Source organism: Anomalospiza imberbis, chromosome 2 (genome assembly GCF_031753505.1).
Source record: "Anomalospiza imberbis isolate Cuckoo-Finch-1a 21T00152 chromosome 2, ASM3175350v1, whole genome shotgun sequence".
In the NCBI taxonomy this organism is placed as follows: domain Eukaryota; kingdom Metazoa; phylum Chordata; class Aves; order Passeriformes; family Viduidae; genus Anomalospiza; species Anomalospiza imberbis.
In genome coordinates, this window is record NC_089682.1 from 76,345,321 (window position 1) to 76,373,219 (window position 27,899).

A 27,899-nucleotide genomic window follows, 5' to 3' on the forward strand; every position below is an offset into this window, starting at 1 on the left:
CGCCCGCCCGCCCCGGGCCCCGGACTCTGGCAGACATTCTGCCAGTGCCTCACTCCGGCCTGGGAAGGATCATCGCCCAACTCCGGGTGTCCCTTTAGCCAAAAGTCCTTCCTGCAGTACCGCAGGTGGTGACTTGCAACTGCAGGGATTTGTTGCTAATAGAACAGATGTTCCTGTGGCCGCTCTTCAGCCCTTCGGTTACCAGCTTGAGCAGACTGGATGACTAAATTCCCTTCACCTTTCCCAGAGGGTTTATACTGTCCCGCTCTTAGTCACAGGCTCATACAAAAGAAAAAAGAAAATAAATCTACACACATTTGCAGGCCTGTGTACATACAGAACTAAGCGTGCATGTGAGCGCATGCGGATGTACACGTGTACGCAGTCATTCTCACAGGTACAAGGCAAGGTTATTAATCCATCTGGTTGGAAAATGTATTGAGGTACACAAGCCCTTCTTGTCCTTCAGATACAAACTCAGCCTCTGTGCAAAGTCAGGATTTAGAGCTGGTGCTCTTGAGTTTAATCAAATGTGTCTCAGTTTGAGCATTTAACAGCAAAAGCCATTGGTATTCGTGGAACATAGGGCACTGAGTATGTATCTCCTGAAAGAACGTAGGAAAGAGATTGGATAAATTATAATCTGTGTGACAGGGAGGTAGAAGGTACCCACCTTGTTGTCTCATCTCCTCCACAGCTACAGCTGCTTCTCTCATGATCTGACTAATTGACGTTCTTCCCAGCTACACACAGTGCAGAGTGCCTGCCCCAAAAAACAGTCCTGTAACTCAGATGCACACATCTAGACTAATACCAAAATAAACCAAATTATGAAAATGCATGCACTAATTTTTTCCCCCTACTGTTTCACAAAACCCATCTGGCCATTTTCTCAGGTCTAGCTGCTATCAGCATTCCAGCCCTGGTTTGGTTCAAGTACCCCTCTTTCATCCTTCTCTTTTGCAAGAAGAAAATCTTAATTTCTAGATATACGCCTAAAAATAGGACCCCAAAGAATCTATACAGTAGCTGGATGTTGTTCCTCTCTGCTTCTGCTTGTCAGAAGGTGCGTGGCTCATTGCTCTGCTCTTGTCCTCACCAATCCAGGATTTTTTTTCCAGGATCCTTTTCCTTTACACACTCAACCACTGAAAACACAAAATTACATTGACACATATCCCTTGGCAAAGACATCTTCACATTAATGCACAAACAGGCCTTGACACAACATCCTAGAGGGGAGAAAGAAAAGGACTATGTTCAGAGATGTTCCCGTGCCCAAAGCTCTGTGTTGACACAGACTGCGCACCCACGGATGCAAATTGACAAACACCTGTTTGTGCAAGGGGAGCTTGTTTCCAGCAACCTGTGGGATGGAGCTGTTGGGTCAGAACTACAAACTGGCATGGTAGCAGCAAGCTCTCCTTTCCTCCCCAGCATCTGCAGTGTGCAACCTCACATTGTCCCTTCCATGCTCTCCACCCCATCCCCTTTGCAATTTTTCCCTCATCTGCTGCTTCTTGGCATTTGTCTCCTACCTGTGTTCTTGGCAGCACTCTTCCCATGGCCCTCTCCCTGGCTTCTCTTTGTGACATCCTGTATCTTACATACAAAATTCATCTCACATCCCCTCCTTTGTTTTTCATATGTCCTATTTTGCCCTGCATTATTGTATCAATTATGCTTTTCCCCTTAAATCCAACATTAAATTCTTCTTCATTCCTTGTGACCTGCCTGTTTCTGCATTCTGACTCTTCTTGCCATTTGGATCCCAGTGGTGAGATTCGCTGGGCTTCTAGTGTGCAGCTGCTTCCCTCAAGCCCTGAGGGTATCCACTGACTGTCTCACCTAGCTCTTCCCTGTGACTTCTGCTCCTCCACCTGATCTGTGCCACTCTGCATTTCGCCTGCCAGATCGATCTGCAGCTTTTCTCTGCTCCTCTCTCCCATCTGTGCTTTCCCCTTTGTTGCAAACGCAAGTATACTCATTGTGCGCTCTGCAGATGCCAGTCCTGCTCAGTGTGTTCTGTAGTCTTTGTCTGTAGTTGCTTTGCCAACTCAGCAGAATATATTCCATCCTTTTTGGAGACTTATGTCCTTAGACAAAATGAGGGAGGTGCAGAAGTTACATGACAGATCATTGTGTGGAACAGACACTCTCTGTGTCTGCCTGCAGCCCAGACAACAATGGGAATGTCATTTTCTCCGTACAGTGTCACAATTTTGGTGCTGTACCCAGTTTGTGCTCGGTGTTTATGTAGGTGTGTGCATGTGTTTAGGTGCAGTACATACCTGTTTGTGTACAGAGGGGATATTTTCCCTCTGTTACATTCTTTTACTTTTGTGAGTGTAGAAGGTATGGTAGTTTTCTACTGAGGCGTGCATTGAGCTTGCAGGCGAGTGCCATCATACATGAGCACGTGGTTGAGATGTGTTTGGGCTTTCATGCGTGGTATCTATTTTTCTGCTCCCAGCAAATGTGGGGTGAATGCACCTAGAAGCAATTATTTATGCATTTTGGTCTATTACCTTGCTAGTCATGGCACTGTGTTCTGATGGGGGCAGAGGGGATGGTGACTTTTGTGTTTATTTTGAAGGCTGGACTAACGAACTGTGAGCCATTTTCTGAGCAAAAGCAAAACACAATAACTGGGTATTTTAAGAATTATATTTACTGAGCTAACTCCTAAGTGGTTCCAAACTGTTTGCTGAATAACAAAAGAGCAGAAGGATGTGTATTTGCATTACATTTTCTTAGATTTACATAAATCTAGAATATCTGTCCTTTCACTTACAGCAAAAGTAGCAAAATCTCAGTGTGCAGAGGGAATGTGTTTGAATGCATTTATGTATTTAACCCACGCTGTTCATCTTTCTGTACTGTGTCCATTAAAAATCCCAGCAGATAATCCGCTTTGTTCTTCCACTATGCCGTATACTGAAGTTAAGAGGAAATACCCAAGAATTCAACCACCGGCCAACTTTGCATTGGGAAATGGCTTCCTGAGAAGCAGCATATTTAAATAAGCCCTGCAGGAAGGCTGGGAAGCAGGGTAGGTAACGCAAGAAGAAGCGGCAAGAGGAGTAGAAGGGAATGACGAGGGGTGACACAGCCTGTCAGAAGACTGGAAAGAGAAGGGATGCTTTCAATCGTGATTTTTTTGTGAGCCTCTCTGCTAACGCAGCACAGATGGGAGGTCGTGGTTCTCACAGTGTGACAGACACACTCTTAACACGAGCAAAATATTCTGAAAGTAATCGCTGCCACACAACGCAAGCTGCAGCCACCACAAGCTGGCTGTAGCATCCCAAATACGAATTTTCACATCTGAGGATCAAATCAGAGCTGTCCTTCACTCAGCGTGCCCTTCATCTGAGGTCAGAGTTAGTTGTTGGGTGAGGATTACGTAAAAGGCACAGATGAAGGGAACCAATGAGGAAATGGCTGTGGGTAGCTCTGACTTCTGGTAACGAGGATTTCTTTGTCTTCCAGGCGTCCACGGGGCCCCTGCCGCATTCGGGCGCGGTACGAAGCTGTCTCTGCCCTCCTGGCCGCACTGCTCGGTCCGTGCCGGCAGCAGGTAACGCGGCACGGTTTCTCACCCCGCTCTTTATTTGCCTTCTCCACGTGATGCTCAGTTTGCTTTCCCGGGGCCGGCCGTGCCGTGAGGACGCCGGGGGGCCGCGGGCAGGAGCCGGCGGCGGCAGCGGCGGCGAGGTGGAGCCGAGGGCAGCGGCGCCATTCATCGCTTTCCATCCCGCCCTTCGCTCACCTCCTCCGGGCCGCCCGCTGAGCGCCTTCTCCCTGCCCTTCCCCCCCGTCCCCCACCGCCCCCAGCACAACCGGGGCAGCTCAAAGGGAAAAAAAAAAAAAAAAAAAAAGAATAAGAAAAATAAAGGAAAAGGAGAGACATAATGGTTTTTGTTCATGGTGAAAAGAGAAGCGGCCTGAATAGAGAGTGTGAGAGGAGCAAGATGGGAGCCTTGCTTCTCATTCACAATTCACACCCCCATGTTGCTCGTTATTCTGACCCAGCAAATGGCCATCCCCTTGGAGCACATCGGGAATAACGTGGTGAGTGCTGTGCAGAAGCCTCTCCTACGAGCTCCTGCATTCCTCACAACTGTGGCCTTATCCACATTCCACAAAAAGGTTGCCGTTCTAATTCCTCCTTCCAGGGTTTCACGCGGCATTTGCCACCACCATGACTCTCAGCAAGCAAGGCTCCCTCGAGGTTTGCTGAACTGGCAATGGCCCCGGAAATGCAGCCTTTGGTAAGGTGTCCATCAGGTGTAAGGACTGCCTGTAAGGCTGCAGAAATAGCCAGGGAGAGCCACAGCCTCAGCCCCCACTCTCACAAACTCAGCCCTTGGGTTGCACTTGCAGAGGAGTAGCATTAGGGACAGAAAAAGGATCTGCAGAGCATTGTTTGCTCCAGACTCTTTTCTGTTCCTTTCCCCTCTGTGTTTGAAGGCAGCAATGTCTGACTTATACTTTGGAAAAACTGAGAGAGCCCTACCACCTCTGGGACATTGCAGGAGTGGGAGGATCACTAGTATCCAGAGGACAGCAGTTTATTTTATCCCAGATCTGGGGAAAAGAAGAAAGAAAGAAAAAAAAGAAGAAAACCAAAAGAGAGGTTTACATTTCTGCCCTAGAAGATCTTTACCTCCCTTTGCATCCTGACATTTGAGGTCAGCTCCACACTCCCATCAAACACCAAGAGCGCCTCAAAGCAAAAGGAAAACACACCAGACAGGAAAGGCTTTCCAGACTGGAGGTCTCTGAAGGATGATTCAGGTTTGCAGAAGCAGCATCCAAGAGGTTGAGGCAGCGCCAACGAGGGCTTTGTGTGAACTTCAGCACTCACAGATGAGCTCTGAGCTGGTGACAGGAGGCTGTTTCAGCAGCTCCCTTATGAACAACCTCCCTCCGAGAGGTTTGGCCCTGCTCAACCCGTGCCCTGCCCATAGGACTTGTGTCCACCTCATGATCCTGCACCATTGTGCTGTCGACAGTTCCCCTATTGTGGACATTTCGGTTTCAGCCTCTGCAGAATGCAATTTCTGTGTGCACAGAAGGGACTTCTGAAGAGCCTTCTGCATGCACACAGGCACGGGCCTCCAGTGAGAGGTCTTCTTTCTCAATACCAAGCAGTTTTGAGACCTGCTGTAGCAAGAAATATTGCCAAGTCCTCTATGCATTCCACACGTGAAGCATGCTACTGGGTCATTTTCCTCTGTCAGATTCTTAAATCCAAGGACATGGCTCCTGCCACAACTCAGGAGCTCAATTTCTCAACCACTTCTTGCAGCCTGCTATTTCCAGTCCTCTGGCACGGGTCCAGTCTGGCTCCTGCACATGGTGGGCCGGATGCAACAGTCAACAGAAGCACCACTGAGGAAGCGTGCCCTGGGCTGGAGCTGGGATGAGTCAGTCTGCTCTCTTCCCTGTAATCCAGTGGGGCTGGCGGTAGCTGAAGGGAACCAGCATTCCGCAGAGATGGTGACAGAGGTGTCATCCCCCTGCTTCCTGGAGATTCCCCACCACTGCAGTAGGTGCACACAAGTACTTAAGCTTCGCCTGTGATTCCCAGTGGCTGTCCAGGATCAGTGATGACCCACAGCTGGCTTACAAAGTATCCTCCCTGCTTCCCCCAGCAGAGCACTGCGTGCACTTGCTGTCCATGTGCTCAGCACAGCCAAGCAGCTCTGTGGGTGCCTCCTACGTGCCCATGCCGTGCAGGAAGCCTGGGATAAGTGCTGCCTCTGCAGCAGCCAGGCAACGCTGTGGACTCTGGCCGGGAACCAGCTGGCCACGAGCCACAGGGATTACTACAGAATCACAGAATATTCTGCGTTGGAAGGGACCCATCAGGATCTTCAAGTCCAGCTCCTGGACCTGCAGAAGACCATTACCAAGGGTCACACCATGTGCCTGAGAGTGTGGTCCAAACACATCTTGAACTCTGTCAGGCTTAGTGCTGTGGCTGCTTTACTGGGGAGCCTATTCCAGTGCCCAGCTACCCCATGGGTTAAAAACCTTTGCCTGATATCCAGCCTAGACCTCCCCTGACACAGCTTCAGGCCATTCCCACGGGTCCTGTCACTGGTCCGCAGAGAGAAGAGATCAGTGCCTCCCCCGGCGCTGCCCCTGGTGGGGAAGCTGTGCAGAGCGACGGGGCCTGCCCGGTGCCTCCCTTACCACCGCATCCTCCCATTGCCATTGCCATTGCCGTTGCCATTGCCATTGCCGTTGCCGTTGCCATTGCCATTGCCATTGCCATTGCCATTGCCATTGCCGTTGCCGTTGCCGTTGCCATTGCCATTGCCATTGCCGTTGCCGTTGCCATTGCCGTTGCCATTGCCATTGACATTGCCATTGCCATTGACATTGCCATTGCCATTGACATTGCCATTGCCATTCCCGGGCTGCCCGGCGGGAGCTGCGGGCCGGGGGCGCCGCCCGCGGGGGGCGCCAGGGGGCGCTGTGCCGCGCGGCCCCGCCTCGTCCGCTCCCTCCCCCGGGGCGGGCGCGCATGCGCGGGCGGGGCGGGGCAGAGGCAGCGCGGTCCGGGGCGCGATGGGCGCGGAGGCGTGAGCGGCCCGGGGGCTCGGGCTGCGCCGAACCGGGACCGCCGACACCGGCAGGCACGGCGGGGCAGGGGCACGGTTGGGCAGGGGCGCGGCGGGTGGGCCGGGGCCGGCGGGGAGCGCTGCCATCCCCTGCCCTGGCTGGCGGCGGGGCGGGGGGGCCGGTTCCGCCGCTCCGCCCCTCCCCGCCCTCAGCCCCGGCTGCGCTCACCGCCCTCTCCCCTCCGCAGAGGCCGCCCCCGAGCGAGGGAAGCATGTTCCGGCTGATGAGGGATGGCGAGCCGGAGGACCCCATGTTTGCCATGTGAGTCGGGGTGGGCATCCTGCGGGGGGATCGGCGGCAGGGAGCGAGGGAAGGAGGGAGGGCTGCGGCACGGATCGTCCCCGGGGAGGCGTGCGCTGCCCCCGCGTCCCACCGGGCGGGCCGAGGCCGGGCGGGCCGGGGAGCGCCGCTGCAGCGCGGCTGTCTGGGGACAAACGGAGACATCCTCCGGAGGGGCAGCGCGGCGAGTAACGGGGATCGCGTCGGTCTCGTTTCTGCGGTATGGGAGCGTGGTCTTGGAGGAAAGCGTAATAAAGTAGGCCAAAAGGCATCGCAGTTGTCTTGAGAGGGAGAGAGGGCTGGAATAATAACGAATCTTTTTCTTTGCGCAAGGATTTTTTTTTTTCCATTATGCAAAGTAGGGTTGCAGTTGAGCTAGATAAAATCTGCTGCTCTGTCCAGTGTTTGTTGCTGTTCTGCACAGGAAGTCATTAATGGAGCTGGAGAAGGCTGCTGAAGCAGTTGTCAAGTTGTGAGGAACAAAGTAAAGAGAAAACAATGAGTGGTTTTGAAACACAAGTATTGAAATCTGACAAAGCTCCCAAGAACTCTTCCTGGGATTCCTTTCACTGAATGTTTTTGTTTCCGTCCTCAGTACAGAAATTGGATGCTATTGATAAATTTTGGCAGTGACACTAAGTTGGCAGCCCTTGCCAAAGTGGATAAGGAATAGACTGTAATACAGGAAGAATTTGATTATGTTAAACAAGACATTACTAGAAATTTGGTGAAATTTATGTATGTAGAAGAACAATCAATTTTTTGCTTATGAAATCAATAGTAAGCAAGAATTTTATCAGCTGTGAGCAATTTAGCAGGAGAGGAGACCTTGATGTCCCAGTTAGTCACCGAATGACAGTGTGTTCTCATTAACATGGCAGGTATGAGTCTTGCTTTTATTATGGGAAGCATTTCCAGTAGAGACAGAAAAGTATTGGTTTTAAGTATTTAAGTAGTGGGTGCTTCTGTCATCTCAGGCATAGTCTGTGCTGTAGAGGTCATTAAAGCTCAAGAGGGATAATTGCAGGCTACAAGATGAGCAGGAAAAAAGCTATGGTATTTCCCAGAAGTTTCTTATTGTGGCCACCCTATTCTGTGACTCTTTATCCTTACCCTTCTTTTCTTCCTCTTGCTTCACCAACCTGTGTAAGTGCGTGCAGCCCTCAAAGTAGAGGCTGCAAAAGAAGGGAAAACAAGTTAGGGATCTCAGTTATTGTTCCCTTTCTCCCTCAAATATGGAAAAGCTGTATGTGGTCTCAAGCCCTGGGGGGCAGAGGGGTGTCAGGCTGTGCAGTCCATTCTGGAGGTTCCAGTCTTGCATTTCACTGTTGGTGTCTGTGTATATGGAGAGGTGAGAGGACGATATGTGGGATCTCCTGCTCCCTGGTGCCATTAAGTGTAGCCCTCGCTTTGCAGCCAGGAAGGTCTTCGTGCACCTCCCTACAAAAGATGTTAGAGCACTGAGGTTCTGGAGTGGCCTTGGCCATACTTGGCTCCAGAGCAGTACTGAAGCAGAACACCAACCTGCTTCTGAGCAGACAGAAATTAGTACCTGAGAAGGATTCTGTGGTATGAAACCTTCTATCACAAGAAATGTGATCCAGAGATCCCTTCCAGCCCCGGTAATCACCATAGTAATCACAGACTTCTCAGGATTCTGAATTTTCAGCTTGGGAAGGAATGTACAGTTGTGTAAGGAAAACACAGAGCTGGGAGGGGCGGATTATATGGGGCTTTGTCCTCACCATTGTTCTCTCCACCTCTCCAAAAGGGATCCTTTTGCCATCCACCGGCAGCACATGAACCGCATGCTGTCTGGGAGTTTCGGGTTCGGGCCGCTCCTTGGCATCACGGATGGGACCACACCTGGGGCTCGCCAGGCTGGCCGCAGGATGCAGGTAACACAGGGCTGAGTACAGGCTAGAATTTCTCAAACTGATCTGTCGGTTTCTGTCTCCCACCCTTCCTGGGTTGGGCACCCCCCTCTCCTCCACACAGGTGGTGGGTGCAGAATAAATCTCTTAGGGAGTGGTGTTCTGGTCCTTCTCTTTATTCCATCTGTATTAAGGTGTTGAATGCAACAGTGTTCTAGGCTGGATGGGAGGAAAGGAATAAATATGTGCTGTTTCTCAAGGATGTGAATTCATATAATGGGGAGAAATTTAGGAGCATCACCTCATGTCTGGTTCGTTAGGGGTGATATGGCTTGAACCCCCAGGAATCCATGGGACGCTTTCTTGATCTGTTTGTAGAGCCTGAGTGTTCCCAGTTCTGTTTCTGGGAAGGATTAGTGTGTTCTGATGAGGATCTAGTGTTTGGCTGTTGCAAAGTCATTTTCTGTTCTGTTTTTCTGTTCTCCTGGCAGGCAGGAGCTGTTTCACCCTTTGGGATGCTCGGCATGGTAAGTTTTCTGTTTTTCTGGGTCAGATTAGAGGCTTTCCAAGTAGAGGCTTCATACTGAGATTCATCAGCACTGTGTGCAACCAGTGCTAAAATGTAGCCATCTGTGAGCGTGACCAGCTATCCTACCAGGTAGGGAGGATGGGAATGTCTGAGGAGACCAGGATGAGCTTTAGATTTATAGTAAATGGAATAGGGAAGAAGGTATTGAACTGAAACTGGAAGCATCTGGTTTCTCCTGGACCTCTCATTGAGTTGTTTTATGACTTCAGGCCTTTACCTTGTTTCCCCTCTAATATTTTAATCCTGTCCATGAGCTGTTTTTGAAGAGGGAGTCTAACTCTGTGTATATGGGGAAGTTGTATTTGCACCTTGACCAGAGAAAAGTCATAAAGCTGTTATAGCACAATATTTCATGGGAATTGAGACAGTTAATATCTGGGAAGAGCAGGTAGTCCCTTAATAACCTCATATGTCTGAAAAGAAGCTGCAGATCTGGAGGTAATGGAGGAGCTGTGAGGGTGCGAGGAAAGGACTTGGCCATCAGTAGGCAGAGGGGATTATTGCACCTCCTTTACCAGTGGTGGTGGCTGGAGAAGCCAGCAGAATAATTCAAGTAAACAGGGCTGGAATGAGAATGGCTGTGTGTACGTGAGAACACTGTGCTCGGAGCGAGCTGATCTCCGTCTTCCACCGAAATAATACAGTGGAAATAGGTTATTCCAGATCCAGCAACTTCAGCTGTCTTGCTCTGCAGAATTGCCTCAATGAAAGAGACTCCAGCGTCCCAGAATTTTTGTAGCTCAGAGGAGGATTAATAAGACTACAAACACATAGACTTCAAAGCATAATAACATTGTGTATGAGTACTGCTCTGCTGGAAACGAGAACAAGAGGCTACTCGAGGAAACAAAAAAAAAGAAATCAGCAAGTTTGAACTGACATTGTAATTTTGTTTACATATTGCACAATTAACCTGTGAGACCTGCTGGCCCAGGGTGTTACTGCAGCATTCAGGTTTACAGAATGGAAAAGGCAGGTGTTTGTAGGGGAAAATAAGCAAATTTGTTGTTATGCTAGAAAAGAAAACAATCAGTGGAAACTTTCTTAAGATCACTGTTAGTGCACATGCTGAGATTTATTCTCCTAACTTTGCTGAGTCCCCAAGCTCACAAACCCCAGTGCATCGGCAGTTGGATCCAAACTAAAAGAACAGCCTTTGCCAGAACATTGGGCAATGCAACCTGAGAGAATGGAGAGAACAGCAACCCCAAGTTCTGTTGGCTTTTTTCTTCTGCGCTACTGAAAGAACGTGAAAAAAAAAAACCATCGAGGTTCTTTTTCTTAGGCAGCAGGGTTTTTTGCAGATAGTTTGTTGTTCTTTTCTCATATCTCTTCCCAGACTGACTACTCTTGTGTTCTCTTTTCCTTTTTATTAGGCAGGTGGCTTTATAGATATGTTTGGAATGATGAACGACATGATTGGAAACATGGTAAGAACCCTCCATGATCCCTCTAATGTCTCTTACCTTATTGTGCTGCTTGGAATGAACTGAGCCACACCTGCCAAGGTGGCAGAGGCTGTAAGCTTTCCTTCATCGCTGGGAGTCAGTGACAGAGCTTGTTCTGAGTGCAGGGAGAGGAGAGTGGTGAGGAAAGAAGTGTGTGGGTGGACATGTTTAGCAAGAAATAAGTATTAATTTAACAGGAAGGTGTGTTCTCCAGAAAAAAAGGACCCATGGGGATTATATTCATCCTATTGTAACTTCTTATTTCATTGCAGAGAGGGAATTAATTGCCATCTCTTCTTCCCTCCCATCCCTTCTTTCCACCATTCCCCATTCCTTCTTGCAGGAGCATATGACAAGTGGTGCTAACTGCCAGACATTTACCTCCTCAACTGTCATCTCTTATTCCAACCTGGGTGATGGGCCCAAAGTCTACCAGGAGACCTCAGAGATGCGTTCAGCACCTGGTGGGGTAAGGAGGAGTCTGCTGGCTTTGCTCTGAGAGGGTGGGCTTCGTTTGGTGGCTTTGTGGGTGGCCACCTACAGCACTTTGGCTTTGCGGTCAGCTGCAGTTCGAGGAGCACATTGTGCTCTTGTGACTCACTGAACTGTGCCAAGGGCCCCTGGGAGGAAATGGGAAGAGCTGGCAGTGGGGAACCCATTCTTCCCTCTTCGTAATGTGTCTGACATCCTGGGAGTGGTGGCAGTGCCAATTGTCTGAAATATTGGAGGCAGGAATCAGGGTGCCTTTAGGGGGCTGGGAGGAGGAATGAAAACGTTGATTCTATGTGGGAATCTTCCCCCAGATCCGTGAGACAAGACGAACCGTAAGGGACTCGGACAGTGGCTTGGAGCAGATGTCGATTGGACACCACATCAGGGAGAGGGCCCACATCATGCAGCGGTCCCGGAACCATCGCACAGGTGACCAGGAGGAGAGGCAGGACTACATCAACATGGATGAAAGTGAGTAGTCCATGTCCTCCTCCCAGCAAAGCCAGGTGCTGCTTCCCCACCTGCTCCCCCCTACCCGAGCTGGTTGTCTCCCTGCACAGGTGACGCAGCCGCGTTTGACGACGAGTGGCGGCGAGAGACGTCCCGGTTCCGGCCGCAGCGGGGCCTGGATTACCGGCGCCATGAAGGTAGCGCTGGCCGGCGGGCCGAAGGGACTCGTCTCGCCATCCAGGGCCCTGAGGATTCTCCCTCCAGACAGTCCCGCCGGTACGACTGGTGAACTCGGAGCAGACCTTATGGGGGGTGCAGCGTGGCCACCCCCAAATCTTCCTACACGCTCTTGTAAGTCTTAACAAGTTCCTTCCTTGTCTTCTGCTGTGTGGTGGCCTCCTAGCCATAGGGCTGTTTTTTTCCTTGCACACATCTTAACGTTATTTTGAAGTTTTGGTTGTAAAGGGCTTTTCCCACTTTGAGAGAGCAGGGGAACGTGTGAATTTTGAGAAGATGCTGTGCTGAATGGGAAGAGGAAGCTGTTTAAGTTAGTTTTGTCATGAACAAAAGACCTGTGGTGTCAGCCTTAACTGATGGCTGAAATACTATGACATGATGTAGGATTGCAATCTGTGGAGTGTTTATATTGTCATTGTATAAAAAAAGACCATTTGCTGTCCATCCAGCTTGAAATATAAGTAAGTGCTGGTGTCTGCTCTCCTGTGCTTTGAATAGGGCTCACTAGGATGTAATCTAGTGTTTGAAAAATGACATTTTCCCCTTTTTTGATGTCTAGACATCAGGTTTAAACATGTCTTTATCTGTCTTCTGCTTTCTAGGCACCACTTATTCTGTTTATGTCTTCTGTTTCCTTTCCTCCCAGGTACAGACAGTGAAACTCTGAAGCCCCTTGAAAGCACCACTTGGACCCTCCTCAAATTTAGTATTAACCTTCCTCCCACTTAAGAATTGAAACAAAGCAACTAATCTTCTGCATTGCTCTATTTCACCCCATTTGGGTGCTGCAGTGGGGCATGGGGAATCTCACTGATGTGCAAGGAACACATTAATTGCCCTTTCCCTCTCTGCTGTCCCTTGGCTCTGTTCTTTCTGCCAGTAGTGCTGGGCATGAGGAGCTGCCACCTTGCCTCTTCACTCCTTTCCACTCTTTCTGTGCTGGGTTGGGCTGGTTCTGAAGTTTGTGTTTAGTCCCCTGTGAAAGGAATATGAGGGAATTCTGCTAGAACCCTCTGTCAGTCCCCTCACCAGGACAGAGGCTTCGATTCCCCTGCTGCTCCTTGGTGCATCTGTGGAGAAGCAGAAGGATGTGTGCGTTGGAGAAGGGAGGAGCAGAACAAAAGCTGGATCAGCCTGTGGGCCCCCTGACCCCTCTTCAATCAGCTCCCCCACTTTTTTAATTTGTGAAACTTGTAACTAGATGTTTACTGAATAAAGAAACAAACTGTAAAGAACTGGTGGATCAGTCTTTACCTTCAGCTGACCTAATTGTGCCTGCTGTGGAATTAAGTAACCTCTTTCTCATCCTTGGAAAATTGCTGAGGAAGAAACTTGGTGTCAAATTCTCAGGCTTTGTTTTCTTATAGAAAATAGCCTAATAGCCTTCCCATGTAGTCACAGAGTGAGATGATGCTCAACATGGAAATTGTGCAAGAAGACCCAAGAACTCACCATTTGCAAAAAATGCCCTTTAATTGCTGTAGTTTTGCTGTGCACTCAAGGGAAATTGGTTGGTCTTTCTTGCTGCGTGGTCAGCTGTGCAGCCCTGAATTGGACCTCTGGGGCTCCTGCACAGACAGGGAATATTTCCATTATTTTCTTATTATATCACTGCAACCGTGGCTGACATTATGAATGACCTTTCCTTAAGTTCTTCAGTATTAGGTGAAAACTGAGAGGCATTAGGAATATAGGACCAGGGAAGATCTCTTGGGTTTTTGGCCAGTTTCGTGCTCTGGCACACACTCTTACACAAACCTTTTCATCAGTTTGTTTGGAACAGAAGGCAGGAAATCAATTCATGACTTACACTTGGAAGTGGTGCGCTGGGATCTTGTGGTATATCCCTCTGCTGTACATATGGGCACTAACAGACACACCTTGCTGGGGACTGACTGTCCTGCCCTGAGAAAAGCATGCAGCATCCACCCTCTGGAAGCTCAGGGCAGAGTTTGCATCTGTTCCACCCTTCAAGGAAGTGCACAACAGAGCCGTGGCTGATGGCAAGCTCTGTCCCCACTTCCCCATGCCATTTTGTCCCATGGCAAACCCCAGTAGGAGTCATAGAATAGTTTGGTTTGGAAGGGACTTCAAAGACAGCAGCCTGCTGTCCCTGGCAGTGGAGTGACTTTCTGGAGGTGTCATAGCCAAGGGAAGAGGTGTCCTCTTGCCCTGAAGAGAGCAAGGCTGGAGGAGCTACACAGAAAAAAGCAGGGCTTGGGAGAGGTTTCGTGGAAGTCATCTTGGGGTTGCCAGAGTGTGAAAGAAGGGACTGCAACAACAGCAGCCCTAATCTCTGGCGGTCTTGAGCCAGTGCAAGATGTGGCACCTGGTGCTTTGATCCAGTGAAGAACCAGCTGAGCTCAGAAAGGTGCTCACAGCATGGAGATGGTGGCAGTAACCAATTGCCAGGTTCTGGCCAGGTTTTGAGGTGATGTCTGAGATGGAGAACAGGTGTTGCATTAATAAGCAAACAGAACTCAGTTTCTTCATGCAGAAAAGCCAAATCTTTATTGTATAGGTCATATTTTATAGGATTATCAGAAGGCACTGTGTCAGATCTTACTGGTGGACAATACATTCACACTTAGTTCATTGGTCAGTACATGGTATTTTACATGTCTATCAAACTTCTGTATTTATAGTTAGTTTACATATTTTTTCTACTGGTTCTTATGAGACAGATCTTATTGTTTATGCAGGTGCTAGTTGTTTATTCACTCAAGAATAAGTTGTTGTGTTAACGAGCTCTCATACCAAGATTGTTTTCACATGGGAACTTGCAAATTACTTAGCTGCACTTAGAAGAAATGACAGGCTAGCTATTAATTTAACAGAGCAGGCCTGGTTTTATGAGGCCTTTCTTTTCTAATTCTTCTACCTGTCTATGACAAACCGGAAGGTGTCCGTGGTGGTGGTGGGGATTAACATTGACCCTTGATCGTGAGGATCCATTCCTCTTTGGGCATGGATTTCCTAATCTTGATCTAATCCCAAATCCTTTTATCTGGATTCAGCCTTTGCTCCCTGTTGGGTGCTGTCCTGATTACCAATTTAGGTAGGACCCTTGCGTGCTATTATGTGGCAAGCACATTTCTCTCTCTCTCAGGATTTTTATAAAGGTGCACAGAGAGAAATGAAAGAGAAAACAATTTCTATTTCTGCTCCTTGATTTTCTCTTGTGGAATATGTTTGGAGAATTGTTTATCTGGAGTGAGCGCTTGGTTGGATCACGGTGGATTGTTTGGGTCTGATGGCCAATCGGATCCACCTGTGTCTGGACTCTGGAGAACAGGGTCACGAGTTGTGAGTTAGTGAGATATGATAGAGAAAGTAGCATGTAGTTTTTAGCATCCTCTTTTATATAGTATATTAATGTATTAGAGCATAATTATGATAAAGAAATCATTCAGCCTTCTGCACTGGAGTTAGACATCATCATTCTTCTCATTGGGTTTGCCAACATCTACAACACTCTTGCACTCAGCAGTGGGAGGGGGATTTACCTGGCTGCCTGAGCCTTGCTAACTGCTGCACAGTCATTCCAAAGGTCTCGGCCTTCTCCAGGGGCAGCAAGGCTCTGGTGGTCTAGGAATATGGGAAAGGACTTCAGTGAGAGGAAAACTTTGTGTTAAGGCAGGAGCCCAGGGGAGAGTTTTAGAGACCCCAAACCAGGAAATAGGGGAAGTATTTTGAGAGGGCGAGCCCTTTGCCTGTCCCAGGCTGACATGGTACATGCACTTCTGGCTTCAGAAAGAACAAGGGTTTTTTTCCAAAGAAGGGAACACACCTACCTGGGGTTAATTTTTTCCTATGAGTTACAGTTTCAAGTGAAATGGTTTGCCCTTAAAAGCAATCTACCTCCTGTATCAGGGCATGGGAAAGGCTGGGATGAGACTCTTCCATTTCTGAAATGTCTCTGATAGCTGTGCCAGCAAGATGGAGAAGGCTGGATGTTCTAAACATGAAAATCAAACAGTATTTATTTCAGATGGGCAGGATGTGGTTACAAGTCATCCTTATCCATCCAAGGGAGACAAAATCCCTTCTTGCTCCTCCTCCCATAGCTGTCACCTTCAAATTGGACGAATTGAAGCACCACATCAGGGCAGTTCAGCGGTACTACTGGATCTTCCTAAGCAGCAAGTAGGACACCTGAAGTGAGACAGAGGGAAGGGGAGGTGGGTAGAATGAGGTGAAGGGAGGCTGGAAACACTAGTAGGAAGTTGGATAGCATAACCTTGGAGGAGAATACACTAGCTACACGCAAATAAACCAGAAACTTAGGTGGTTTTGTTTGTTGTATATTCAGTTTTCCATAATTGAAAACATATCTTGAAAATAAAACCCATTAGGGCTAGGAGCTAGGAACTTTGTCCTTACATGTTTTTGTGGGTAGCCCTGAAGGTCTGTGCATCTTTCACTGTACTTTCTGAAGTATTGTAAAATACTGGGGGAACTGTAGAATACTGGAGAGAAAGAGGTCTGGGAAAGTTAACCTGGTGTCAATACTCGTAAATAAAAAATGAGATGATATCCACACCTGTAAACCAGGCAAACTGACAATGAATCAAGAGATGCAAAATGCATTAAATTTAAAAACAAGCATTTATGTCTCAGTGTTTATAATATGTGATCTCACGTCTCAAAATTGTTCCTGTCCAACAACTGCGATAATTTCTGATTAAATTATGGGCTGGGTTAACAAAGGCACTACAGCAACCCAGAGTCAAAGGTTGCATCAGCACGAGGTATTTTATCTGGCCACACAAGACTATGTTCTGAAGTAAAATAAGTTAGTAATTATTAAAACAACAAAAAGGCCAATATTATAAATTTTAGTTCACTGATAGATTTCAAGTAATGAGGGGGAAAAGAGACTGTAGAATATGAAATTATTTCCAGTAGGATGTTGTTCTGAAACTAATGCTCATTAGTAACTTGATTAATGATCTGAAAGAAGGTATTAAACCAGTGCTGATTAAGCTTTCAGAGGATCCAAAGAACAATGAAAGTAATAAATGTTGGAAAAAGATGAGATGTACTGAACAGTCAGTAACTATTGGTGCGTTTATTTATAAACAGTAGGTATTTTTGGCTGCACTGAATGCAGAAAAGACATTCACCCAGGGACATAAACATAGTCTGTGCTCTTTCAAAATGGAGAACTCCAAAAGGAATTGGGATTGGAAGACAACCAAGGAAATGAATGGTACTTGCATAATTCTTCCTCTGTGCAGATGGGTTACACTGGGATGCATTAGTCTGTGTTCATCAAGAACAGAGGTAAACATTCTCCCCTTTGAAGGATCACCGAATGGTTTGGGCTGGGGGAGCCCTTAAAGATCATCCAGTTCCAGTCCCCCACCCCGCCCCGCCACTGGCAGGGACGCCTTCCTCTAGACCAGGTGGCTCAGAGCTCCATCCAACCTTGAACACTGCCAGGGATGGGGCACCCACAGCTTCTCTGGGCAACCTGTGCCAGTGCCTCACCATCATCACGGTAAAGGACTTCATCCTAATACCCAGCATAAACATGCTCTCTTTCAGTTTGAAGCCATCCTCCTTCTCCTGTCACTACATGCTCTTGTAAATAGTCTTTCTCCATCTTTCTTGTAGGCTCCCTTCAGGTACTGGAAGGCTGCAATTAGGTCACCCCAAAATCTTCTCCAGACTGAACAATCCAAATTCTCTTTAATTTTCTCAGCTTTTCTTTGTAGGAGAGGTGCTCCATCCCTCTGATCAATTTGGTATATCAGAGTAGTGAACCAGTTGTGGGAAATTTGGGTATTGGACATTAAAAAGGAAACTAAAGAAGACTCCAGAAGGGTGAAACAAGGATGACTTGGAGCCTGGAAACACTGCCCAGTACTACAGGTTAAAGTGAACTGAACTCCTGTGTCTGAATTCACTCCACTGGAGCACAGGCTGGTGTTACCTAAATGGGAATGTGGCTTCTGACAGCAGAGGGCTCTTCAGCCCAGCAGAAAACCTGCAGCGACCTCACGATGGAACTGGGAATGAATGCAGACCTTGTGTGAGAGCAGCAGAGGACACCTCCGTTTCCCAGCTCCCCCTACTCCAAACCCCATGGGGTATCCCAAAAAGAATTTGGGGAGTAGGCACAGGAACAGGGCGAGGGAGTTCTTGGCCACTTGAGAAGCCAAGCCATGTGATTATACCAGTTCCTTTGGGCTTCAAAAATCTGTGAGTAGGAGAGGGAAACAGACTGGCACAGGGCTAGACTGAAGGGAAAGGTGGGAAGGGCAAGAAGAGACCTTTTGACTTGACAAGGGCTTCAAAGCAGGTGGGACCACAAAGAGCTGCAGGAAACAGAGCTCTCTGTGGGCACAATGGTTTGCTCAGGAAACAAACAGGCACTGCCATGGGGCTGGAATGTAAAATCCTACAGGTTCCAGTGCTGGAGAACAAAAGGATTTAAAATAGACCTTAATCCAGTGTATAACTTAAAACAGACTTGTTTGATTTGCAGTATTTTTTTACTTTCCATAACACTCAAAAAAATTGACTTAATTTTATATTTCAGTCCTGTCTTAAATGTAACTGGGATTTTTTTTTCCCTCCTGGGAATTTTCCTTTTTAAAGACAACACTTCAAAAACTGTTTCCATGGGGAAACTTCACTTTGGTTATTACTTCCGCCATCTCCTCACATCTGGACGGCTTTTTAAATCCTGAGGGCACTTAATACAAACTTAGCGTGGGGGAAAAAGGTAATAAAAGGAAGGGAAATAGAACAGACACTACCTATCTCCAACTGCTGGTGATGTAATGTCCAGAGGTAAGCTGGAAGATTAGACACTAGCCTCACAATTTCCATCCCTTACTTATGACAGAAAAGGAGAACAAAGATTGCAAAAGAATAAATGCTTGAGTAAATACATAAAACCCAGCAACATTGCCAAATTGGATGAGGGTATCACACAGGAGGATGTAAGTGGCCTTGAAGGTGTCAGTAACAGCAAAAGGGCTAAAGTTTGTAGCACAAAGTGAATGGGAAATTGAGCATAGGACCTAAAATTAAGATTTTAGCTATAAACTGGAGCTCTTCTGATTATAACCATCAGAAAAGAAGAAATACTCTGGATCACCAGAGGAGAAGACATGCAATCCAGGAGGCATTTCTGGTAGCTATAGGTGTGTGTTACTGCGCCTGAGAGATGCTGCTCAGACTTCACCTGTGGAAGAGAACTGTGCTCATTTCTAGCCAAGAAAGCTTAATTTGAAGTGCAGGTAAGAGAGCACTTTTGCACTCTATTTGAAGAGCAAGTAAGAGAGTAAGGAGAGCTCACAGTGCACGAGGGGACTGATTTGGTTAGTTAAGCAAAGTGAAGTCTGTACTCAAGGGAAATAAACACCAGGGAGGAAGTACAGCTTCAGCTAGAGCCAGGCTGGCACAGGCACGAGAGAATTTCAACTCGCTGTGAATTCATTTAAGCTGGAAATTAAAAAACTTTAACCATTACAGCAGTTGGGTTCTGGGGCAGCCTGCCAAGGGGACTAGTGGGGACAAGAAAATTAACCAGTTTGGGGTTGGCACCTGAGAAGCTTTTGCAAGAGATTGTGAGTCCATAGTGGTGAGAGATCACACTCGGTCACCCTGAGTCTTCTTGCTTTTGCTCCCACCAAAGAGATCATCCATCTTCCCACATCCTGAAACCAGTGCTAAATATTTCAGAGGCCGATACAGGCAAAGCCTCCCCAGAAACATTTTCTCCTGATCTGAAGGGGCTGGGGCTTTACTTGTCCTCAGAACAGGAGGGTGCAGGGCAGTTTTTAACACGTGCACAAGTGCTACAGGAATTCTGAACATTCTTGCTACTGTAAAAGGGTCACAGCTCTCGAATCCAGCTGACATTTTGCTGCCTATTGAATTCATCACAACAGGAATATAATTGCACACTGCACAAAGAATTTTTGCAAATGAACTCCTTTCCTTGGCAGGAGAAGAGCCTGCCACCAGCAGAGGAGGCAGACAATAGTCCAGCCTAGTTCCACATTGGATCAAGAGGGATGCTCCTGGAAAACTGCAGAAGATGAGAGAAAAGCACCCAAAAGATGGGATGCCTGTGGAACCAGTAGAGAAAACAGGTGGTTTTTATACGAGTATTTCAGCTAAGCAGTGACTAGTACTAGGAAAAGGGATGAGGAAAGAAGAGCCCTGCAGGTGGGAACACAGACAGACTCCCATGGAGCAGATGGCAAAAAGGGAAAGGGGTCACAGAAGGAAAATGAGCAGTTATTCCAGGGCATACAAAGAAGACAAGAAGGATGTCAGAGATCTGAGAGATGCATTTGCAGCAGCTGACATGAACTGTGAGATTCTTCTGACTACTCTACCTTGTTCCGCATCAGAATCCTGCCGAGGCAGGGCTTCATCCCAGGAAGAATGATCCAGCTGTGGCAAGCAGCAGGCACAGCCCTCAGGGGCTGCCATTATGGGGGGCCTTTGTACAAAGGTACAGCCCCCGGGCAGCAGAGGGGGACACACATCCTCTGTGCCAGCTCTCCCAACAGACCAGACTGTGGGCACCCACCTGGCACAAAGGGCCTTCAGAGGAGCACTTAGCCACTGCCCTGGTGGAGGAGAGGCAAGGCATCCCAGCATGGAGCTCTGGGGGACCACACAGATGCATCATCACCCTGCAGACCAGCAGATGCAATTTGGCTAGCATGGCCACAGCCTCTGCAGCACCACTCCTCAGCTGGCATCAGGAGCTCACAGGAGGATGCAGGTGGTGGGCACATGTCCTGCTGCTGGGCAGGGCTGCCATCCTCCCTGCTCCCCTCAGACAGGCCTGAGGAAACCTGCTGTCCAGAGATGTGCCCCCCAGCCAGTGTCACTGGCGCAAAGGAGGCTTGGTAATGTGTAACAGCACTTGTGTACACACCAGCCCATCATTCTTCAGGAAACAAACCACCCTGCCAAAGGTCTCCTCTGGAGAACAGAGGCAAGGGCAGCCTCAGCAACCCTGGTAAATAAAATACTGACTCCTTTTGAGCACACGAAGACCATCTCTGACTCCAGAGGTACCTTGGCACAGAGCAGTGCAGGATGGGGAGTACCTTAGAGAAGTCCTGTAGGGTGTCTGTTCGGCTGTGACACTTTTCCCCACCCTCCAGGTACAGATGGGCACTGCTGCAGAAGCCAAGCTGCTGGCAGCAGCTGCCCAGCACCTTCACAACCTTCAAGAAGGGGAGCAGCAAGTTCCCCAGAAGAAATTGTGTCCCAAGAATGCAGTAATTACCAACATTAACCCCAATCCCTGGTTACCTCTTGCCACGGGGCAGCTGGAGGTGGCTGGCAAAAGTTGGACATCAGTGATAGAGCAGTTCAGGTCCTCTCCTACCTCCTCCCTTTTCTGAACCCATGTGAAAGCCTCATGTAGGTACCCAAAGAGGGGTTTGCAATGAATCACTGCTCAAGAGCTGTTAGACTTTCTGTGCTGGGGATGGCAGATCTCCTGCTCCTCATTTTGGGATGGACATTTCTCTTCTCATACCCTCTTCTACAGCCCCCTAAACCTGATTCCTTCACAGGGCTTAATGTGTCCAGGTATTTCTGTTCTCCTTGGTCTGTTTTCTTGGTCTTTTATTTGGAAAAAAATGGGTTAAAACATAAAGACATTAAAAAATGAAAACTTATAATAATGCTCAGTACTTACATCACTCTTGCCATCTTCAAAGTGATTTATAAATGTTAACTAATTAATTAATCTTCACATCTTCTCCAGCTGAAATTCAGAGTCAGGGCTGAAGCGAGTAGAAAAATAAAAACCGTGGTTTTCAGGTGAAGGGCAAAGGCAAACCTATTGTCCTGCCCTCTGTTTGCCATCCAGCAAGGCAATTTGCAGCAATACTTTCATTCTGCACTGCAACTCTCTCATTTATTTTTCAGTCCTACCAAAGGTCTGAAGTAATTTTATGTGCTACCTCCAGCTTTCCTTTTCTTAATGGAGGTCTTAAAAGGTGCTCCCTTTGAAAAGTAAACAAAATGGAAGACTTTCAGAGCTGTGTTTAATCCCAAACTCTCCTAAAATCCATAACAGAGCCAGCCTTGAGAGGGGGACACAGGCAAATGGGAAGGGGGAGCAAAGCCAGTCTATGGCAAATGCTGCTCCCAGAGGGCGGAGCTGACCCTGGGACATGGTGGGGAGCCGGCTGTCATGTAACAAAGTTGTGGCACAAGGACTCAGCTGGACTTGTGCCAGCTGTGACTGAGCTGTGATGATCCCAGTCTGGGGCTTCAGCACGGCCTGGGGCTGGAGTGGTGAGCCCTGCCAGACCCACGCTGGTCCACATGCTGGCTGCTGTCACCCGCGTGGGGAATTTGTGCTCCCAAGGCTGATGGCGGTACGTGGCACAGAGCTCAGGCACTGCTCGGCCCGGCCGTTGCTGCACAGGGCGTCACACGAGCGTTATCACACACAACCGGCCTGGAACGCTCTGTGCTGGCTTCCAACTCCACTCCTGGGATCTGCAGCCTGGATTTAAACTGTGGATTCAGGGCATTGAAACGGGCCCTTTGTATCTAATAGCCACAGTTTGGTTAAAGACAGCAAGGCCCAACAGAGCAGAAAGGAGATGAGCCACTCGGGGCAAAAAGCTGTTACAGGTCTCTTCCTAAGCAGCAGGTTCCTGTAGGACACAAATATCCTCCTCCAGTACTGGTAACTTCAGCTCTCCCTGGAGGTGACACTGCTCCAGCCCAGCTCCCGCTGGACGTCAGCCAGTGGCTGTTGGGACACGTGCTGTGTCCGGCTGCTCAGCTCCATCCCAAGCCCATTCTCCTCAGTCTTTCTGATCGCACCCCAATGGCTTTGCAAGCAGCAAATCTTTCAAAGGGTGTGAGGTGCCAGACATCTGGCAGGTGCTTGACAGCTATCTCCTCCCCTGTTGGCACCTTGGCTCCAAACTAGCCCTTCCCAGGAGCTGAAGATCTGATACACATGGACGTTATTGTTTCTGCAGACAATCCGTGAACGCAGCGAGTGCAGCGCCTCTGCTCCCTGACAGAGACAGATGAAGGTGATGTGACGCAGAAGGAAGAAGGCTCAGGTGATTTAAACAAAATCACAATCCCTCCCAACAACTTATGGAGAACAGGAGTCATCAGGGAGACTCCCAGATTCGTCAGGTCTCTCTAGGCGGGCAGACACAATCCTGGCCCAGCTATCCCCTCCTGTGCTCCATCAGCAAGATTTGTGTCTCCCATCTGGACAGCTTCATACCACAACTCTCCTACTTGGCACTTCTGTGTCAGGAAACTACAGCCAAGGTGCTCAACGCCTCGTGCAACAGAAGAGGGGAAGGTGTGGGGCTGCCTGAGCTCTTGGGAGACCCCAGCCAGTGAGAGCCATCACCCCAGGAGAGCTGGCATATCCCTGTCCCCAGCAGAGCCAGCTGGTACGCCCAGCCCTGCGACCACACACAGAGGAACAAACAAAGCTGCTGGGAAGTTTTAGGAGTTCATGGGTTCGGGTGACAGGGCTTTCCCACTGACAGTCACTGCTGTATTACAGCAGCCTGGAATTAGCAAAGCAGCACTATTGCATTAAACCTGCATTTTGTGGGATTTGAGATCTGAGATGGCACCTTGCTACCACCAAAACAGGCACAGACTCACCCCCCGCCCCTTCACAAGACTTGCTCACACCTACCTTGCCTCAGCTCCAACTCTCACCTGTCTGCACAGGGAGCTGACCCAGAAGAAAACCCACCCCAGCCAGTGAACCCAACAAGGTCCCATAGAGACAAAGCTCCCAGATTTCCTTCACTGGATTTTTTTCCATGGTTTGCTCACGCACAGAAACACAGGTTCAGGAAATCAAATTTTAGTCTTGGCACAAGGCGCAGAACCAAGCGGGGGTGGGAGTCATGGTGTCAATTTACATTTACATCAGCTACATGTCATGGAGAGGCAGTGTGACACCGACACCCGTCTGACTCGGCTCCAAGCCAGCCTCGAGGAGGCATCCTTTGAAGAATCCAAGTTAAGTTTTTTTCCTGGGCATCTCACAGTAGTCACTTTCACTGATTTGGATTTTTTCTCCAACCAGACATCACCACCACCCGAGAACAGCTTGTGCAGCATCTATCCTGTGAGAACTCACACAAGTGGGCATTGACTCTGTTACCTTCACCTGTCAGGCAAGTCCCCACATCACTTTCCATTCTGTCCAGGATCACAAGACACACAGTACTGACACAAATAAGGACTTTTTTCTCAGTCTCTGCACCTTCCTCTGAGACTACCTGAAAATCACCTTTTGAAAAGTCTAAAAGAAAATTAACCACACAAGAAACACTTTAAATAAGATTTATGATTCATTTTTGTTTTACGGACTCTCATCCCAATAGAGATACTGTGCCACTACCTCTGAAAAGGGAACCTCGTATTTTGAGGATATTCCACCCCAAAATGGGACAAAAGCTCTTAACATCACAGCTTATTTTGGAACCTCCAGAACTGGTGTACAAGGCAAAGAGATGCCACCCACAGGAGCGCAGGTTTGTATAGATATGTCCATAGATCTATATTTTTATTGTTTTATATATATTTATAATATATTTATATATATTTTTTAAAAGAATCCCTTCAAAAACTACCCTCCCACCTAGCAAAACAAAGATTAAACAATCAAAGACGGTGTCCTGGAGCAAAGTATCCCAGGGGGTCTCATAGAGCCAAAACAACTGCTGCGCACCAGCACCCTCTTTCCAAGCTGTTGTGATGCCCTGGGGGTGCGTGCCAAGGTGACTGTCACACCTTTACGGCTCCTGAAATTGACCTGTCAAAAGACAGGGAGAGAGAAAGAGAGAAACACGTGGCCGTGGCGACGGGGGCTCGAGCGGTTGGGGAAACAGCAACGCATACAACCCGAAGCTCAGAGTGTGAAATGCTGTGATGAAAAGGAGGGAGACACTGCCTGGAAGGTCGGTGAAGAAGAAAGAAAAGAGAACAAACATGCAGGAGAGTTAGTTGGCAAGATGGATCTCAGAGAAGAGCTCAGAAGCATCACGCTTGGAACCCCTGCTACCCCTCCAATCCCCAAATCTCTTCCTCTCACCCTCCCAGTTGTGAAGGGAGATCCAACTAGTTTGATTTAGACCAAATCTTCGTGCTGCCCCGGAGCCTGTGGGCACAGGGAAAAAAAAAGAAAAAGAAAATTCAAAGTGGACACTCAGGTTCATATCTCACTTCCTTCCTAAGTGCACAGAGAAAAGTGCACTGATGTTCCCACACACACACGCTCTGTCTGCCCACACTGCTCACCCTTTGGCTTTGGAGGTCTTCTTGCTCGCCTGGCGCTGGTTGGTGCCAGGGGCCGGCTCCCTGAGCTCCGTGAGGTGCTGCTCTGGGTCTTGGGACGTGGCTGCTGCAGCAGCTGCTGTTGTCACTTTAATGGTCTTCTTCAGGTTTGCCACCTGCAATAGCAGCAAAGTGGGAACTAACGGCTTTCCCAAAGCTGGGGGCTTTTTGGCTACGGGTTTTTTTAGTTGCACTTTGGATTTTTAAAAAATTTGTTTCTAAAGGAAGCCCTGGAGCTACGAGCTGCAAGCTCACATCAAGCTAAAGAGCCAACATCTGTCCAGGCCCCTGCACTGCAGAGGAGTATTAAGATGATTTAGGAACTCTTCTTCAGACACAAGTCCCTAGGGGGCTCTGGCCTAGGGAAAAGGCAATGCCTCACTTCAGCAAAGACTGTAACAACCACAGGGTACTGGCTCTAGTTGTTTTAAGGCGAGGGGCTTTGGTTACTCCCTGCTGCACACACTCACCTCGCTCTCGATCTGCTGCTTCAAGGCCAGCTGCTGCTCTTTGTGCTGGTTGGCCCGGCTGACCTGCTCTTCGATGCCCGACAGCACAACCTCGCAGCCCTGGCACCTGGAGAGGAAACCCACAACTGAACAGGCCAGGGAATTGGCACAGCATAGAGGGAAACGTGAAAGACAGCAGATTTCAACTCCAAAAACACTGGGAGGCGACAGCTACGCCAGGCAGGGAAGATACAGGGGCAGGAGTCTGAGGTAATAACACAGGGAATTATGTTATTATCTGGGAGGGGAACAGGTAGCAAAGCCATGCTGGGTTAAGAACTACAGATAAACACTCAGGAAGCCTCCTGCCAGCAGCCAGCCCTGTGTAAAGGCTGCTGCATCCCCATCACCCCTCTAGACACAAACAGAGGAATTTGGGAAGTTATTTTTGGAAAATTACTTTCCATTGGAGTATGGGAAAGGGGATCAAGTAGGTCACCTCCCAACACCACCCACCCTTAGCAACACACAAAGGATCCAGGGAAGGCACTGGCCACTCCTGCAACCTTTTTTGGGTGTAAGTACTGGGGGCTTCCTCCTCACCACTCCTGCAATGTGCGGGTGATGGTGCTAAGCTCCTCCCTCCGGATGTCCCTCCCAATGCTGTAATCCACCTCCAGGCGCTGGTTCCGTTGATCCAAGCTCCCTCGCAGCACATCTGCATACACAGCCTCAATCACCAGGTCCTCCAGCTGCCGGACATTCTTCAGCTGCAGCTGCTCCAGCAGCACTGAGTAAGGGATGCACTGTGGAAACATGATGGTAACTAGCACAAGATAATCCCAGTGGGAGGAGAACTCAGGAAAAACAGGGCCACTACCTTGATCTTGGCAGCCAGAGTGACAACTGACAGGTGCCTAAGTTTGTTCTTCTGGGCCTCTGTCAAGGGAGGGAGGTTTGCTGCTTCAGCTGTTGTCAGGGGAAAGAATGGGATATTGGAATTTATGCCTCGTTTCCCAGTTCTGCACAGAAGCATCTGTACCACACCCGTCTCTTAAAACGTCCGCACACCAATCCCCCAAGTGGTGCTTCGTCTTGCCAAGCCATCCCCATCAATTCTCAGCTCAAAAGACCTTTTCTGAGCAGCCTTTCTTCCTGCCAGCCTCAACTCAGCCTTTCTAGCTGTCCCATGCGTAATTTATGCGGGTCTGCACATCCCAATGGATATCGAAGTCTCTCCCCCGGCCCCTCAGAAACGCCTTTGTCAGGATGCTCTTTGGCAGCTGGCAAATGGCAGCGTTAATCTCCGCCAGGTACGCCGCTAGTCTGGGGCCCAAAGCACAACCGGGCGTGTGTCGGGCCGGGGGCTGAGCCCTGGCTGCACGGGGTGCTGCCGGGGAGGGAGGCCCTCTGCGCCCCGGGGCTCGGCGCGTTTCCCGCCCCGCGGGATCCCCACCACCGGGCCGGGGGGCTCGGCGCCCCCGCGCCGCGCCCGGCCTCACCCAGGTAGTCCGCGTAGGTGCCGTAGGCGAAGATGGTGAGGAGGCGGAACACGGGGGAGAACTCGCTGTCGGCCAGCTGCGGGGACACAGGGTCAGGCGGCGCCGCCGGGCCGCGGGCAGGGCCCGGCGGGGCCGCGGGGCCGGGCGGGCCTCACCTCGCGGACGGCGGGCATGTCCAGCAGCTCCCCGAACACGTAGATGCCCGGGGCCTCCAACACCTGGTGGATCAGGCTGGCGAGCGCGGCGCCGCGGGCCGCCTTCGCCAGCAGCAGGAACTGCTCCTGGCTCTGCCCCGTCACCTTCCCCTCGGCCGCCATGGCGGGGCCCGGCCCGGCCCGGCCCGACCCGACCCAGCCCGGCCCGGCCCGGCCCGGCCCGGCCGCTCGTTTGCCCCCCGCAGCCCCGGCCCGGCCGCTCCCGGCCGGCCCCGCGCACCCGCCCGACACCGCCGGCGCGCAGCGGCCGCTTCCGCGTGTGACGCGCACCCGCCGCCCATTGGCGGAGCCGGCGGCTTGTCCCGCCCCCGCCGCTTCCCCATTGGCCGGACCGGGAGCCGCGCGGCGGCGCAGTCCCGCCTCCAGGGCGCCCCCCGCTGGCGGGGCTGAGCGCTG

General features: G+C 49.5%; 3 protein-coding genes across 10 annotated transcripts in view; 2 read left to right on the forward strand and 1 right to left on the reverse strand.

Moving 5' to 3' along the window:
• Positions 1-27,899, forward strand: part of ING4 (inhibitor of growth family member 4) — a 111,562-nt gene that overhangs the window by 169 nt on the left and 83,494 nt on the right. The window lies entirely within an intron of this gene.
• MLF2 (myeloid leukemia factor 2) lies at positions 6,520-13,240 on the forward strand. The gene is made up of 9 exons (XM_068182931.1): positions 6,520-6,650; positions 6,824-6,897; positions 8,687-8,813; positions 9,281-9,316; positions 10,755-10,808; positions 11,170-11,295; positions 11,630-11,789; positions 11,879-12,119; positions 12,652-13,240. The coding sequence occupies exons 2-8, from the start codon at positions 6,848-6,850 to the stop codon at positions 12,055-12,057; spliced, it is 732 nt and encodes a 243-aa protein (XP_068039032.1). The 5' UTR covers positions 6,520-6,650; positions 6,824-6,847; the 3' UTR covers positions 12,058-12,119; positions 12,652-13,240.
• COPS7A (COP9 signalosome subunit 7A) lies at positions 15,971-27,683 on the reverse strand. 5 transcript variants are annotated; one of them, XM_068182920.1, is made up of 8 exons: positions 27,444-27,683; positions 27,289-27,364; positions 26,667-26,755; positions 26,390-26,592; positions 25,808-25,913; positions 25,302-25,453; positions 25,096-25,161; positions 15,971-16,140 (listed from the first exon to the last, which is right to left on the reverse strand). In XM_068182920.1, the coding sequence occupies exons 1-7, from the start codon at positions 27,603-27,605 to the stop codon at positions 25,122-25,124; spliced, it is 828 nt and encodes a 275-aa protein (XP_068039021.1). In that variant the 5' UTR covers positions 27,606-27,683; the 3' UTR covers positions 15,971-16,140; positions 25,096-25,121. The 5 variants fall into 5 exon arrangements, with proteins under 5 accessions (XP_068039021.1, XP_068039020.1, XP_068039019.1 ...); XM_068182919.1 differs by having other exon boundaries at positions 15,971-16,160; XM_068182918.1 differs by lacking the exon at positions 15,971-16,140 and adding an exon at positions 24,331-24,816.

Coding starts and splice junctions, on each gene's coding strand:
- MLF2 (XM_068182931.1), top strand. CDS start 6,848: ATGTTCCGGCTGATGAGGGATGGCGAGCCGGAGGACCCCATGTTTGCC. Junction 6,898..8,686: donor GAGGACCCCATGTTTGCCAT/GTGAGTCGGGGT, acceptor CCTCTCCAAAAG/GGATCCTTTTGCCATCCACC. Junction 11,296..11,629: donor TGCGTTCAGCACCTGGTGGG/GTAAGGAGGAGT, acceptor ATCTTCCCCCAG/ATCCGTGAGACAAGACGAAC.
- COPS7A (XM_068182920.1), bottom strand. CDS start 27,605: ATGGCGGCCGAGGGGAAGGTGACGGGGCAGAGCCAGGAGCAGTTCCTG. Junction 26,593..26,666: donor CTCTGGCTGCCAAGATCAAG/GTAGTGGCCCTG, acceptor ATGTTTCCACAG/TGCATCCCTTACTCAGTGCT. Junction 25,454..25,807: donor AGCAGCAGATCGAGAGCGAG/GTGAGTGTGTGC, acceptor CTGCTATTGCAG/GTGGCAAACCTGAAGAAGAC.